At 40.9% G+C, this 15,616-nt stretch overlaps 1 protein-coding gene across 2 annotated transcripts in view; it reads left to right on the plus strand.

Annotated features, from left to right (window-relative positions):
• The window catches only part of LOC112068518 (kelch-like protein 4), a 113,838-nt gene extending 107,368 nt beyond the window's left edge, over positions 1 to 6,470 (plus strand). For both annotated transcript variants that reach the window (XM_024135676.2, XM_024135675.2), the window contains exons 10-12: positions 2,061 to 2,273; positions 3,492 to 3,663; positions 3,813 to 6,470. In XM_024135676.2, coding sequence (XP_023991444.1) covers positions 2,061 to 2,273; positions 3,492 to 3,663; positions 3,813 to 3,872 — 445 coding nt within the window. In that variant the 3' untranslated portion in view covers positions 3,873 to 6,470. The remainder of the gene's footprint in view (positions 1 to 2,060; positions 2,274 to 3,491; positions 3,664 to 3,812) is intronic.
• The last annotated feature ends 9,146 nt before the right edge of the window (positions 6,471 to 15,616 follow it).

The following is a 15,616-nucleotide window of genomic DNA, read 5'->3' on the forward strand; positions in this document are numbered from 1 at the left end:
GAAGACGTTTGTTGCCCATGCTTCCAACCGTGTTTCCTGCTCAATGGATTTAAAAGCTCATTAGATTGCAGAGTGGTCCATAGCAAGGAGCTTAGGCCTATGAGTGAGTTGTCCACCATTGCCTTGAATTGCATTCTTCAGCGAAGTGTGCGAAAAGTCCCCGAGTCCCCGAAGAATAAACGTAAACGCCAGCGCCCTAACTTACCTCGCCTCAAGACACTAAAGCACACCTATGTTTCTTGAGACGCACTCTCCTACCTCTAGTCTGGAGAATCCTGGAGTCTTATACCATGCTGTTTTTTTGACCTCTCTACTCAGCACTGGGAGTCTGCGATCGAGCAGTGTGTGTTTTACCTCTCTACTCAGTCTGGAGTCTGGAGCAGTGTGATTTTTACCTCTGTCACTCCCAGTATCTGGGAGTCTGGGAGCAGTGTTTTTTTACCTCTCTAATCACAGTCTGAGAGATCTGGAGCAGTGTTTTTTTACCTCTCTACACAGTCTGAGAGTCTGGAGCAGTGATGTTGGACGCGCCGGGCATCATGACCACCCACAGCGTAGAGGGAAGCTGTTGTTACGTGGCCACACCCACCCCTCCTCTCCTCTTCGCCATGGGGGCACACATGCACTCCACTTGTTGGTGTGTGGATCAAAGCATTCCATCGACCGCAGACACGAGCTCCACATCCCGACCGCCCCAAACTGCAGCAAAACAATCTTTAAGAGACAATAAAAAGCCGCTTCCTACCACCTACTTAACCAACTGACACACCAAATTACCTCTAAACTATTTAGAATTCCCCTTGCTCCAGAAATGTTATTTGCCCGCTCAAATTTCCTCTTCGAAAAAAATGCTTGATGTCGGTTCAATAGCGCTTAGACAAAGTACTGTTCTTTTAAGGGAAAGGCAGAATCCCAGCGTTGGTCTACTTTGTCCAGTAGAGGCGGTGGAGAACATTATTCCTTAGCAGAGCCCACGACCACATTGTTCTGGAAAGGGCCGCAGATCTACAACATATTCCCCTTAAGCCAAAACTCATGAGACGGTGCGGCATCGGGTGCAGAGAAACAATATTCCTTATGCAGAGAGGTATGGGAATACGGTGCCGCTAGAAACATGTTATCCACTTAGCAGAGACTGGGGAAATGGTAGCTCCTGGCAAAAGGTGGTTTAGAACCCACCTCATCTTCCCTAGCACGAGATAATAATCGGGAGGCATGCGTGGGCCAGGCCCGCCCGTGGAAGAAAACATCTTCTCTTAGCCCAGAGAGCAACCCTTGTGGCATGGGGTGGAAGTAAACATGATTCACTTAGCACTGAGACGGCGAGATGGAGAGGTGGAGTAAGAAGACAACTTGCCTTAGCGCGAGCAGAGAAGGGATGGAACACGGATTGCGCAGAAACATGGAATTACTCTTAGGCCAGAAGAATCGGTAATGGAAAAACGGTGCGGAGAAATCTACTATGTTCCTTAGCAGAGAAGGACCATGTGGAGGAGTCTGGTGGATAAGAAAACATTTAAATCCTTAGCCAGAGAGGATGGAATAATGGGCGTGGAGAAAGCATCATTCCTTAGCCTACGAGAGCGGCATGGGAGGCGATGGAGCAAATCATTCCACTTCCTTAGCCCAGAGACAGCTGATGTGTAACGGTGGCTGTGTCCCGATAAACATCAATATCCCTAGCAAAAGAGAAAGTGTGGCAAAGGGAGAACACATAATCCTTAGCAGAGAAGTGTTAATGCGCCGAAAAACTGGTGCGAGAGAACATTTATCCAAGCAGAGATGGATGGAGGCGGGGTGCGAAACCTCTCTGCTAAGGAATATGTTTCTCCACCCCTCCACACCTCTCTGCTAAGGAATATGTTTCTCCACCTTTCCACACCTCTCTGCTAAGGAATATGTTTCTCCACCCCTCTCTGCAAAGGAAACCTGGGATTCTCCCTCCCTTAAAAGACAATACTTTCTAGGAATGACCGACACAACATTTCTTGAAGAGAAATGAGCATCATTTCTGAGCAGCATCCAAAGTCAGATTTGTAACGCTTTTATTGTCCTTACAGATTGTTTGCAGTTGGCGGTCGGGATGGGAGCTCGTGTCTGCGGTCGATGGAATGCTTTGATCCACACACCAACAAGTGGAGCATGTGTGCCCCCATGGCGAAGAGGAGAGGAGGGGTGGGTGTGGCCACGTACAACAGCTTCCTCTATGCTGTGGGTGGTCATGATGCCCAGGCGTCCAACCACTGCTCCAGACTCTCAGACTGTGTAGAGAGGTAAAAAAACACTGCTCCAGACTCTCAGACTGTGTAGAGAGGTAAAAAAACACTGCTCCCAGACTCTCAGACTGTGTAGAGAGGTAAAAACACACTGCTCCAGACTCCCAGACTGAGTAGAGAGGTAAAAACACACTGCTCCAGACTCCCAGACTGAGTAGAGAGGTCAAAACACACTGCTCCAGACTCCCAGACTGAGTAGAGAGGTCAAAAAACATAGCTTTAGTCTACAGTAAGGCTGCGTTTCGATTCTTGGGACTTGCACACTTCCTGAAATGCATTCAACAATGGTGGACACTCCCTCTAGCCAAGGCTTACACCAATCTAATGCTTTTAAATCCATGACAGAAATGGAAGTGCACACTTTTGGGAGGAGGGCAGAGAATCAGAATGTAGCCTATGTCAGTACTGTACTAGAGCAACAAAAAAAGGCAACATCGTTTTTTCCATCTGTCTTGTTATAGACTCATGGATTTTTTGACGATGAAGTATAGCTATAGCTATGGAGACACAGAGACTTTTTAGGTTGTGGGTGTGTTTGAGGTGCTTTTCTGAGACTTTGGCCGTGTTCGAGAGCATTAAAACTGTGATGTATCATGGGTAATATAAGACTGAGTAGTTCATTTTGTGATGCAAGGTGATTTGTCACCAGTCTGTCTCAACTCGCCTTTAAAGTCGGCTGCAATCTCGAACGCGCCCATTGGGTTTGTTTGAGATCGCAGCTGACGGTGCAGGCGACTGCCGACAGACCGATCTGCACAAAAAAAAACGTTGCATCATAAATAACTACTCATTATTATTTTGTAGATCAGTCAGTCAGTCACAATTTACACACGATGCATCACAGTTCTGATGCTCTCAAACGTGGCCATTGCCTCTGTCTGTCTGCATGTACAGGGCAAACCCAAGACACGTCATTCTTTCCGTGGTAGTTGGTTTTAGCAGTGTGATTATCTGGCTTCTGTCACCCTCTGCTGGCTATTCTGTAAAAAATCTACCTGTATCTGATACACACTGCATGTGACCCTATCAATGAATAGAATACCATCTTGTCAAAACAATTCAATTGAAAACAACATTAAAAAAAGTCACAAGATATTGTTGAATTCATCCATGGACATGCTTAATCTTTGCTCTGTATCTCTTAAATATCCCAGTGTTCACTACACTTCTTCATGCATTTCCCTTTATCCCTGTATTTCCTCTATGTCACTGCAGGTATGATCCCAAAACAGACACATGGACCACGGTGTCCTCTCTGAGTGTCCCCAGAGATGCTGTAGGTATCTGTCTGCTAGGAGACAGGCTATACGCTGTCGGAGGATACGACGGAACATCCTACCTGAACAGTGTTGAGTCCTATGATGCACAGAACAATGAATGGACTGAGGTAACTTGAATTATTCCTTAGATTTTCTTAGAATGCTTTTCGACCCATAATTTCTCAATTCCAATAGCCTGGCACAATTCCTTACTGTAATCCATTTTTAATACAGACTGTATGACCTTTCATCACCCTGTACTGTATGTATCCAATAGGAGGTCAATCTCAACATCGGAAGGGCTGGAGCCTGTGTTGTAGTTGTGAGAATACCTTGAGGACTACAACTCCCTACAACCCCCTGGAACACCACACAGGAAACAGGTTATGATGTCACCACTGATGTTTTTTCTACTGTAAAGGCAAACCTATATTGCATTCCTCACAAACCATTGTTTCTATCAACAGTGATTTTCATTGTCCAAGGATTTTCTCTTTGATTATGAGAATGTACTTTACCATATCTACGGATCAACAATCTGCATAGTAGTGGTTAAAAAAGTAGGAAACTCTGCCACACTCTTGTTGATATGTTTGCTCTGTTAAAATGGTCTGTCAGAAAATAATGTTTTCCATATGATACCACGAAAGAAATGACATTTAACCCATAAGAGTCGAAACCCTGTCTAAGCCAGGGGAGGGGGATTTTACGACCCATTGAAGTATAACAAAATCATTATTTGATGAACATTTTTGTTTGGCTTGCTATTAGCCAATACAAACGCATTGAATAACAGATTCACTACATGGAACAACAGATAGTCCCAAAACAAAATCTAGAGGAAGTCCCTATATCTGAGAGATTTAAGAATGATCAGGAAGCATTTGTATTTTTTTTTTTACATGTATATAACCACTTATTTTTTTATCACTGAACAGTCTAAGCCCTGTCTAAGCAGGTGGAGGGGGGGTTCTACTAAGCTATATGGAATTGTTTTCAGAAGGTCATACCAAGGGTCATTTAGCTATTTGATTTAGAATTTTAAGACCCCTTGAAGTATCAAAAAATTATGTAAAAATGTTTTTTGATTAACATTTTTATTTGTCCTTACTGCTATTAGCAAATACAAACATTGAATAACAGATTCACTACGTGCAACAACAGATAGTCCCCCCTAAACATCTGGAGGAAGTTTGTTCGGAAGTGTCTGACCCTATATCTGAGAGGTATAAGAAAGTTCAGGAAACATTTGTTATTTTTTTGGGGGGGGACTTGTATTTAACCCTTTATTTTTGGCACTGAACAGTCTCCATATACAGTATACTTCCATAAATTTTTTTCAACTGATACCCGGGGGACTTTCAGACGAGTCTTGCGAGGCATGCACTTGGTAATGAGAGTCTAACCTTTACATAGAGGGGGGGGGGGGTGTCATATTAGTGTGTAGCCCAAACAGTTCGGACACTACAGACAGAAGTTGGCAAAATCGGCTGTACCGAGTTCAGAGAGGTTCCAAGAAACTTATGGGGGTTTGTAGAGCCAAATGAAGAACACCATCATGTGTGTGAGAGTCTCATCTTTACATAGAGGGGTCATAATAGTTTGGACGTTGCATAAGATTTTGTAAAGAAAAAAAAAACATTTTTGGGGTGGATCTCATTGTCTGACGGGCATCAGTGTAGCTCTGTCGAAATAGGCGGATATGATGGATTGAGATACATCCAATGCAGAAAAACAACAACAACAAAAATCCCAGATATCCCTRGCTTAAACGGACCGATTTGGATTGGTTTGTTGTTGTATTATGCTAATTAGATTTCCGCGGGTGCACAGAGATGGACCTTAGGGGGTATAATTGATACTTTTACATTTATACAGTAGCATTCTATATATTTGTCTCATCACATATGAATCTTTTTTTTGATTTATATTCTAAAATATATATCTCTCTTTTAGCCACCTGGAAATGAATAGATCTCTGTTGTTAACTGGTTCACTTCGTATCTGGGTGAAGGTGCTCTGGTACCAAGGATTTCTACTCTTGGACAAACAGTTTTTTAAAAAGAAAGACCACTGTGAATAATACTGAAGATGATGAGTTTGTAAAGTACAATAGCGGGATGCTTTGTCAGACCAATTTGAGGAAGTTACTCGTAATGGATATCGTTTTTTAGAAAGGAAAGACATCTAAAGGACATTTTTCAAAATGTTTTTTCTTTTCTTTTCTTTTTTCTTGGAAGCTATAGATGAATTACACCAAAGTCATTAGCCTGTCTTACAAAATGTTTTGTACATGTTTTAAAAATTATGTTTACACAATCGTGAATATATAAATATATCATATTGATATTGCGCATTACTGTAAAGATTTTTTTTGCAAGTTTGTCAAAATTGCAGTCATCTTTATAACCTCACATCATTCCTAAACCATTATTGTCATCTCCAGATGTTGGTTTTATATTTTGGCATTCTAGTTAAACGTTACATTGTAATTAAACAATATGCCCTTCTTTTTTTATTTGACTTCATGTTTGCTACTGACTTATGAATATACTGTGGGCTGGTTTCCCAGACACGGATTAAGCCCAGTCTTGTACTAAGATAGACTTTCAATGGAGAATCTCCACGAAACACATTTTTTTGTTGTTGTTTAGGACTAGGCCTAGGCTTTATCTGTGTCTGGGAATCCGGCCCTATATGACGTTGAGAACATTAATACAGCTTTGAGTTACTACGTTATCACCATGTGTACAGACTCTTTCACAACATGGCCTGTTGAGTTCATCTGTAAACAACAGGACTTTATTCTGTTTACACTGAGGATCGCTCAGCTTGGAATATTACAAATGTATTGACATGCTCTGAGGCCAAATGTAGATTTTTATCCTGATTTTTACACTGCATACAGATCTAGAAATAAAACGACTTCATTGTCCTCTTTTGTGTTTGTAAGTTGCCCTGGATATGAGTTTCTGCTATTTTTAAAACCCCGTTCATACCTGGTGTTTACATGACTCCTTTCTCATGATTTTTGTCAATATTCTGTTTGTGCCCACATTTTTAGACACGTGTAAACGATTAACAGACACATCTTCCTGACCACATGTGAAGACGGATCTAGACGGTGAAACCATTTAAATCGTAATTTTTACCACCCTCAAAAATCAATGACGGGTGACACCRTTGACTTATGGCGTCAATGTCTAAAAATGAATAAATAAGTATTATTTAGAAAAATATATCTGTGAAATAATTAGCATACACGGAAATCTGGTCATAACGCGGACACTGACTGGACAAGAGACACATTTTGATACCATGTCTAGAGGTGGCAATCCTCGATCAGATAGTGATTGGATCATATTGATCAGATCAGGAAACCCACATGTTAGCGCAAGATGTAAACTGTGCTTCTGTGACCAGGTAGGAACCATGTTTCYGAGGGACTTTGTATCTGTGCCATTATGGCGTCTGTGACAGCATTTTAAAGTAGTACATTTTCTTCCTCTTTTGTGTTTGAAAAAAAGTGTAAGTGGAGAGTGGAAATGGGGTCCAAGCAGTGAGTTGAATCACACCTCCCTTCAGGTGATTGTCTTTCAGTTGTACGTCCGATACTTTCTACAAGGAAACCAATTTTAAAGGGCAAAATCTTATTTCTGGTAGAAATGTAGGACCTTTAATTTGATCACCCTGTTGCAGGAGAATTTTCCTTCTATGCGGGAAATGTAAAACTTGTAGTGTATTTGAAGTTTATAAAAGCTTTTGAAGTTTGTAATTTCCACTTTGAAAACTCATTATTATCAAATCAAAGATAATTTGTTATGTGCGCCGAATACAACAGGTGTAGACCTACCAGTGAAATGCTTTACTTACAGGCCCTAACCAACAATGCAATTTGYAAGTAAAAAAGAGATATTAGGTGAACAATAGATAAGTAAGGAAATAAAAAACAACAGTAAAAAGACAGTGAAATATAACTAGTAGAGAGGTATATACAGTAGCGAGGCTATACAAAGTAGAGAGGCTATATAAAGTAGAAGGCTATATACAGTAGAGGGCTATATACATAGAGGGCATACAGTAGAGAGGCTATATACAGACGAGGCATAACGTAGGCTATATACAGTACGAGGCTAAAAGTAGCGAGGCTAAAAGTAGCGAGCGTATATACAGTAGCGAGTATATACAGTAGAGGCTATATACAGTAGAGGGCATGAAGTATATACATAGAGCAGGCTATTACAGTAGCAGCTTACGAGGCGAGGCTATATTCAGTAAGAGAGGCTATATTACAGTAGCGAGGCTATATATACAGCTAGCGAAGGCTATATACAGTAGAGAGGCTATATACTGTAGCGAGGCTATATACAGTAGAGAGAGCTATAACAGTAGTGAGGCTATAACAGTAGAGAGGCTATATACAGTATGAGGCTTATATCAGTAGCGAGGTACGTAGAGCTATATACAGTAGCGAGGCTATTTACAGTAGAGGCTATATACAGTAGCGAGGCTATATACAGTAGCGAGGCTATAACAGTAGCGAGGCTATAAATAGTAGAGAGGCTATAATACAGGTATATAACAGTAGAGAGGCTGTATACAGTAGAGAGGCTGTATAACCAGTAGCGAGGCTATAAATACAACGTATAACAGTAGAGGGCTATATACAGTAGCGAGGCTATATACAGTAGCCGTAGGCTATTATAACATAACAGCATATATACAGTGTGCATATAAGTAGGCCCTATATAACATGTAAGTAGAGGCTATAATCAGTAGAGGCCCAGTTTTTTATACTTTTAGTTAGCGGGTTTATACCAGTAGAGAAGGCTATTCGTATTACAGTAACGAGCTTATAACTCATAGACGAGCAGTATACTCTGCTGAAGCATTATTACTCAGGAGCGAGGCTATATTACATTTGCTGGGCTTTAATAATCAGTTCCCTCTGAGGTTATATACAGTAGAGAGTATATAACAGTAGAGGCTATTACACTAGTAGAACGCTATATACAGTATTAGAGGCTAATTATACAGTAGAGAGGTTATATACAGTAGAGAGTGATTCTATTCCAGTAGAGTGCTAATAACCGATAGTAAGAGGGGCTATATACAGTAGAGAGGCTCTATACAGTAGGAAACCACCCTAGTACAGGATAACACCAGTGATCTCTAGCTGTTACTTGAACCAAAAAAATAGCATCAATCCATAATAGGAATGAGAATATATGAAAAATGAAACAATTGTCCTTTATGTATGTGACTACAGTATCTGTGTACTTGTCACAATTTTTGGGGGGTTTAAAAGAGGTCTCTGATAACAGTCATTTATGTATGCAAGATTTGTTCTACAACATGTTTGCATATGAAAAAATGCTCTGAAAGCACTCCTGAAGTACTCTGTCCATTTGAACACTCCATGTGCTCAGACTAACCATTCTATACAGGCAGGAAGACATCCATTTATCTGCTTTGTCTTTAAAATAATTGGTTTCTGGTTTGGGGAGATGGTGTTTATTATGTTGTTGTTGTTGTTGTCTGTAAACACATGCAAGAGCTCTCTGTAATATTGAGTGGTTCTCTGTAATATCGACATGAATAGTGCGCTCCAGATGTTTGTGTTATATTCTAAAGCACCAGTAGAGGGCACTGTTGTATTGTGGAGGACTTGCTGATACATACCCACTACAGACTGGGGAAATCAAAGATCCCAGTCTACCACTACTGTTAGCAAGAAACGTCAACCTGAATTAAGTGAACCAAGGACAAAAGCTTCAGCTAATAACCCTGCATAATTATTGAGGTACTGTGATGAAATATTAGGAAATTGGATGCTACGTTTTTTTTTTGTTTTTAATGAGGCTCTTACTGAGTTATAAGAATTATAACTCAAAGCCAAGTTAAATTTGGTCTGGAAGGATCTAACACATCCGTGTATGGAAAAGATTCTAAACAGATATCACACTGTATAGCTTTTACTGAGGTCATTTAGCACAGGCTTCCAATTTCCAAGTGCTAATTCCAACTTCACCCCCCAAAAAATCCTTGATGCACGGAATCTATATGTTTATCTTGTTGAATGGAGAAATTACTAATATGTACAATATGTTTGAGCTCTAACTCAGGTGGTCTCCAAGGTAGTCTGAAAGGGTTTAAGCCCTAAAGCCTTACAGGACATGGGAATGCTGCTTTTTGAAATCACTGACACATTCACAGTGACATTTGAGATTTTTTTGAGCACAGATTTAAACTCTTTTGTCAATATAATACATAAAAGGGAAAAACGCCCAGCTTGATATTGACATATTGTCAGTTGACCAATGTCAAAAAATCTATCTAACACAGCATGTTTATTTCTCAAAGAAAAAAAGGGGAGTGTAAAAGGATAAGAAATTACAGTGGTCATGTTGGCATCACAACACATGGAGCAGATGGGGGGGGGGGTGGGATCCATCTATATTCATGGTCTCTGTGATGTGATGGAGATCTTCATATTCATGAATAAAGGGCTTGAGGAAAATCCCATCTGATGAAGAGGACTGGAGGAGGCCTAGATGCCACGCAGTGCTGTTCTGTCTGTAATGTGCTGCCTTCAAATATATATTAGCAAAGCTCAAATACTTATATCAGTCAGAATAAAGCATCAAATATGTTATTCTCAGAATAAAGCATCACATCATATTGATACAGTCAGAATATAAGCATCACATTCATATTGGATATCGTCAGAATAAAGCATCACATCATATTGGATATCAGTCAATAAAGCATCACATCATTTGATATCAGTCAGAATAAAGCATCCAACATCATATTGGATATCGTCAGAATAAAGCATCACATCATATTGGATATCAGTCAGAATAAAGCATCACATCATATTGGATATCAGTCAGAATAGAAATCAAGATATCATCAGAAAAGCATCACATCATATTGGATACAGTCAGAAAAAGCATCACATCATATTGGATATCAGTCAGAATAAAGCATCACATCATATTGGATATCAGTCAGAATAAAGCATCACATCATATGGATATCATCAGAAAAGCATCACATCATATTGGATATCAGTCAGAAAAAGCATCACATCATGTTGGATATCAGTCAGAAAAAAGCATCACATCATATTGGATATCGGCAGAATAAAGCATCACATCATATTGGATATCAGTCAGAATAAAGCATCACATCATGTTGGATATCAGTCAGAATAAAGCATCACATCATATTGGATATCAGTCAGAATAAAGCACACCATCATTTGGATATCATCAGAATAAAGCATCACATCATATTGATATCAGTCAGAATAAAGCATCACATCATGATTATGTCATCAGAATAAAGCATCACATCATATGAATATCGGTCAAAATAAGCATCACATCATATTGGATATCGGTCAGAATGAATCAATGCAACCTCCAAAAGGACATAGTGTTAATGAAAGCAGCCATAAATGTTCAAATCCAACGTTAAAACTCCCAGAACCTACATTGGTAAACTGTGATTGTAATATGGATTATGGGATTTTGTCTAGTATCAAACACACAGCAAGACATGAGGTCAAGGGTAGGTGGGTTAGCCAGCCAAAGGGACAGCAGAATTAGCTACACAACTCTTTTTACATTGTAGGCCTTGTTTTCTTTGACCTAAAAACAATCAGTTAGATCTAGTCAAAATGTTCGGTTGATAAAATACACAGTAAATTGATATCCATGACAACAGTGGTGATTGAACAGACAATATGTGTCCCACAATGGCACCCTATTCCCTATGTAGTGCACTACTTTAGACTAGAGCCCGTATGATCCCTGGTCAAAAGTAGTGCACTATAAAGGGAAAAGGTTGCCATTTGGGATACAGACACAGCTTTCACGGGCCGCAGACACCCAGAGAGACAGCTGGATCTCTGATCAAAGACTGTGGATAAGTGCTGTAGAATGTCTCCCCCCCCCCCCCCCCCCCCYCTAAGGTCGGTTGAATACATTGTCACCTCATTATCTTTGAAAAATAAAAAATAAAATAGGAGCGATGTCTCTCACCATAAAGTGAGCCGGCGGTAGATTGGCCGAGTACAGTCTCATTATCCCAGTGAGAGATATAATACACATCTCCAGAGGTTATAAGGGGGGGGGGACCTGTATCAGTGATTTTGAACAGATAGACATCCCCTGCAGAGATGGTACACCTTATGGACTCGCTTATGGTTGGACCTCGGTATGACTGTGTACAACATCTAAATGACCTTACATATAGGCTTAGATCCAGTCATAACAGCTCATAACAGCTCATAACAGCTCATAACAGCTCATAACAGCTCATAACAGCTCATAAAAGTCAGTCGCTGGTATGAATACTTGGTAGAACTGTGACAGAGAAACCAGATACCCTTTGAAAAAAGACATAGTGATGTATTGGTGTGTATTCTCAGAAAATGTTTTATTCTAAGGGGAAGGCTATATATATATATATACCAGAATTCCTATAATATCCTCCAATATTATATACAGTACCAGTCAAAAGTTTGGACAGACTTACTCATTACAGGGTTTCTCTTTATTTTTACTATTTTCTACATTGTAGAATAATAGTGAAGACATCAAAACTATGAAATARCACACATGGAATCATGTAGTAACCAAAAAAGTGTTAAACAAATCAAAATATATTTTATATTTGAGATTCTTCAAAGTATCCACCTTTTGCCTTGATGACAGCTTTGCACACTGTTGGCATTCTCTCAACCAACTTCATGGTGTAGTCACCTGGAATGCATTTCAATTAACAGTTAAACRTTTATTTGGGGAATATTTTCCTTCTTAATGTGTTTGAGCCAATCAGTTGTGTTGTGACAAGGTAGGGGTGGTATACAGAAGATAGCCCTATTTGGTAAAAGACCAAGTCCATATTATGGCAAGAACAGCTGAAATAAGCAAAGAGAAACGACAGTCCATGATTACTTTAAGACATGAAGGTCAGTCAATTCGGAAAATGTCAAGAACTTTGAAAGCTTTTTCAAGTGCAGTCGCAAAAACCATCAAGCGCTATGATGAAACTGTCTCTCATGAGAACCACCACAGGAGAGGAAGATGCAGAGTCTTCTGCTGCAGAGGATAAGTTCATTATAGTTCCCAGCCTCAGAAATTGCAGCCCAAATAAATGATTCACAGAGTTACAGTAACAGACACATCTCAACATCAACTGTTCAGAGGAGACTGTGTGAATCAGGCCTTTATGGTCTAATTGCAGCAAAGAAACCACTACTAAAGGACACCAATAATAAGAAGAGACTTGCTTGGGCCAAGAAACACGAGCAATGAACATTAGACCGGTGGGAATCTGTTGGTCTGATGAGATTTTTGTCCAAATTTGAGATTTTTGGTTCTAAACGCAGTGTCTTTGTGAGATGCACAGTAGGTGAACGGATGATCTCTGCATGTGTGGTTCCCACCGTGAAGCACGGAGGAGGAGGTGTGACGGAGTGGAGGTGCTTTACTGGTGACACTGTCAGTGATTTATTTATAATTCAAGGCACATTTAACCAGCATGGCTACCACAGCATTCTGCAGCAATACCCCATCCCATCTGGTTTGCGCTTAGTGGGACTATCATTTGATTTTCAACATGACAATGATCCATCACACCTCCAGGCTGTGTAAGGGCTATTTGACCAAGAAGGAGAGTGATGGAGTGCTGCATCAGATGACCTGGCCTCCACAGTCACCCGACCTCATCCAAATTGAGATGGTTTGGGATGAGTTGGACAGCAGAGTGAAGGAAAAGCAACCTAGTTTACATACACTTAGGTTGGAGTCATTAAAGTAGTTTTCAACCACTCCACAAATTGCTTGTTAACAAAAGCTGAAATAAATAATTCTCTCTACTATTATTCTGACATTTCAAATTCACAAAATAAAGTGGTGATCCTAACTGACCTAAAACAGGGAATTTTTGCTAGGATTAAATGTCAGGATTTGTGAAAAACTGAGTTTAAATGTATTTGGCCTAGTTGTATGTAAACTTCCGACTTCAACTGTACATGTGCAAGAATGAGTTGATATATTACTATCACTGTTGCTTTTTCCAATAGTTTCTTATTGTGGTCAAAGTGACCCCAGTTGGTAATCCCTATACAGTGCATTCAGGAATTATTCAGATCCCTTGACTTCTTCCACATTTTGTTCCGTTACAGCCTAATTCTAAAATTGATTTTTAATTTTTTTCCCCCTCATCAATCTACACACAATATCACATAATGACATCACAATACCCCATAATGACATCACAATACCCCATAATGACATCACAATATCACATAATGACATCACAATACCCCATAATGACATCACAATATCACATAATGACAAAGCMATTTTTTGGGGGGCAAATGTATTAAAAATAAAACATCTCAAATATCACATGKACATACTGTAAGTATTCAGACCGTTYACTCAGTACTTTGTTGAAGCACCTTTGGCMGCAAATACAACCTCAAGTCTTCTTGGGTATGACGCTACAAGCTTGGCACACCCGTATTTGGGGAGTTTCTCCCATTCTTCTCTGCAGATCCTCTCAAGCTCTGTCAGGTTGAATGAGGAGCGTCACTGTACAGCTTTTTTTCAGGTCTCTCYAAATATGTTTGATCGTGTTCAAGTCTGGGCTCTGGCTAAGCYACTCAAGGACATTCAGAGACTTGTCCCGAAGCCACTCCTGCTTTGTCTTGGCTGTGTGCTTAGGGTTGTTGTCCTGTTGGAAGGTGAACATTCGCCTTAGTCTGAGGTCCTGACCGCTCTGGAGCAGGTTTTCATTAAGGATCTCTCTGTACTTTGCACCGTTCATGGCTGCTATGAGAGTAACCTGTGTTTACGCGTGATCAGGGGTKTATTCATTCCGGGGGTTCTTCCGATGGCATTGAGGAGTACACCACATCAGCCACTGGCTTTATCAATAAGTGCATCGAGGACGTYATCCCCACAGTGACTGTACGTCATACCCCAACCAGAAGCCATGGATTACAGGCAACATCCGCACTGAGCTAAAGGGTAGAGCTTCCGCTTTCAAGGTGCGGGACTCTAACCCAGAAGCTTATTAGAAATCCTGCTATGCCCTGCGACAAACCATCAAACAGGCAAAGCTTCAATACAGGGCTAAGATTGAATCATACTACACCGGCTCCAACGCTCGTCGGATGTGGCAGGACCTGCAAACTGTTAGAGACTACAAAGGGAAGCACAGCAGCAAACTGCCCAGTGACACGAGCCTACCAGACGAGCTAAATCACTTCTATGCTCGCTTCGAGGCAAGCAACACTGAGACATGCATTAGAGCATCAGCTGTTCCGGACGACTGTGTGATCATGCTCTCCGTAGCTGACCTGAGTATGACCTTTAAACAGGTCAACATTCACAAGGCTKCTGGGCCAGACAGATTACCAGGACGTGTGCTCCGGGCATGTGCTGACCAACTGGCAGGTGTCTTCACTGACATTTTCAACATGTCCCTGATTGAGTCTGTAATACCAACATGTTTCAAGCAGACCACCATAGTCCCTGTGCCCAAGAACACGAAGGCAACCTGCCTAAATGACTACAGACCCGTAGCACTCACGTCCGTAGCCATAAAGTGCTTTGAAGGCTGGTAATGGCTCACATCAACACCATTATCCCAGAAACGCTAGACCCACTCCAATTTGCATACCGCCCAAAAAGATCCACAGATGATGCAATCTCTATTGCATTCCACACTGCCCTTTCCCACCTGGACAAAAGGAACACCTATGTGAGAATGCTATTCATTGACTACAGCTCAGCGTTCAACACCATAGTACCTTCAAAGCTCATCACTAAGCTAAGGATCCTGGGATTAAACACCTCCCTCTGCAACTGGATCCTGGACTTCCTGACAGGCCGCCTCCAGGTGGTGAGGGTAGGTAGCAACACATCTGCCACGTGATCAGTCCCCTTCTGTACTCCCTGTTCACCCACGACTGCATGGCCAGGCACGACTCCAACACCATCATTAAGTTTGCAGATGACACAACAGTGGTAGGCCTGATCACYGACAATGACGAAA

Source organism: Salvelinus sp. IW2-2015, unplaced genomic scaffold (genome assembly GCF_002910315.2).
Source record: "Salvelinus sp. IW2-2015 unplaced genomic scaffold, ASM291031v2 Un_scaffold552, whole genome shotgun sequence".
NCBI lineage: Eukaryota > Metazoa > Chordata > Actinopteri > Salmoniformes > Salmonidae > Salvelinus > Salvelinus sp. IW2-2015.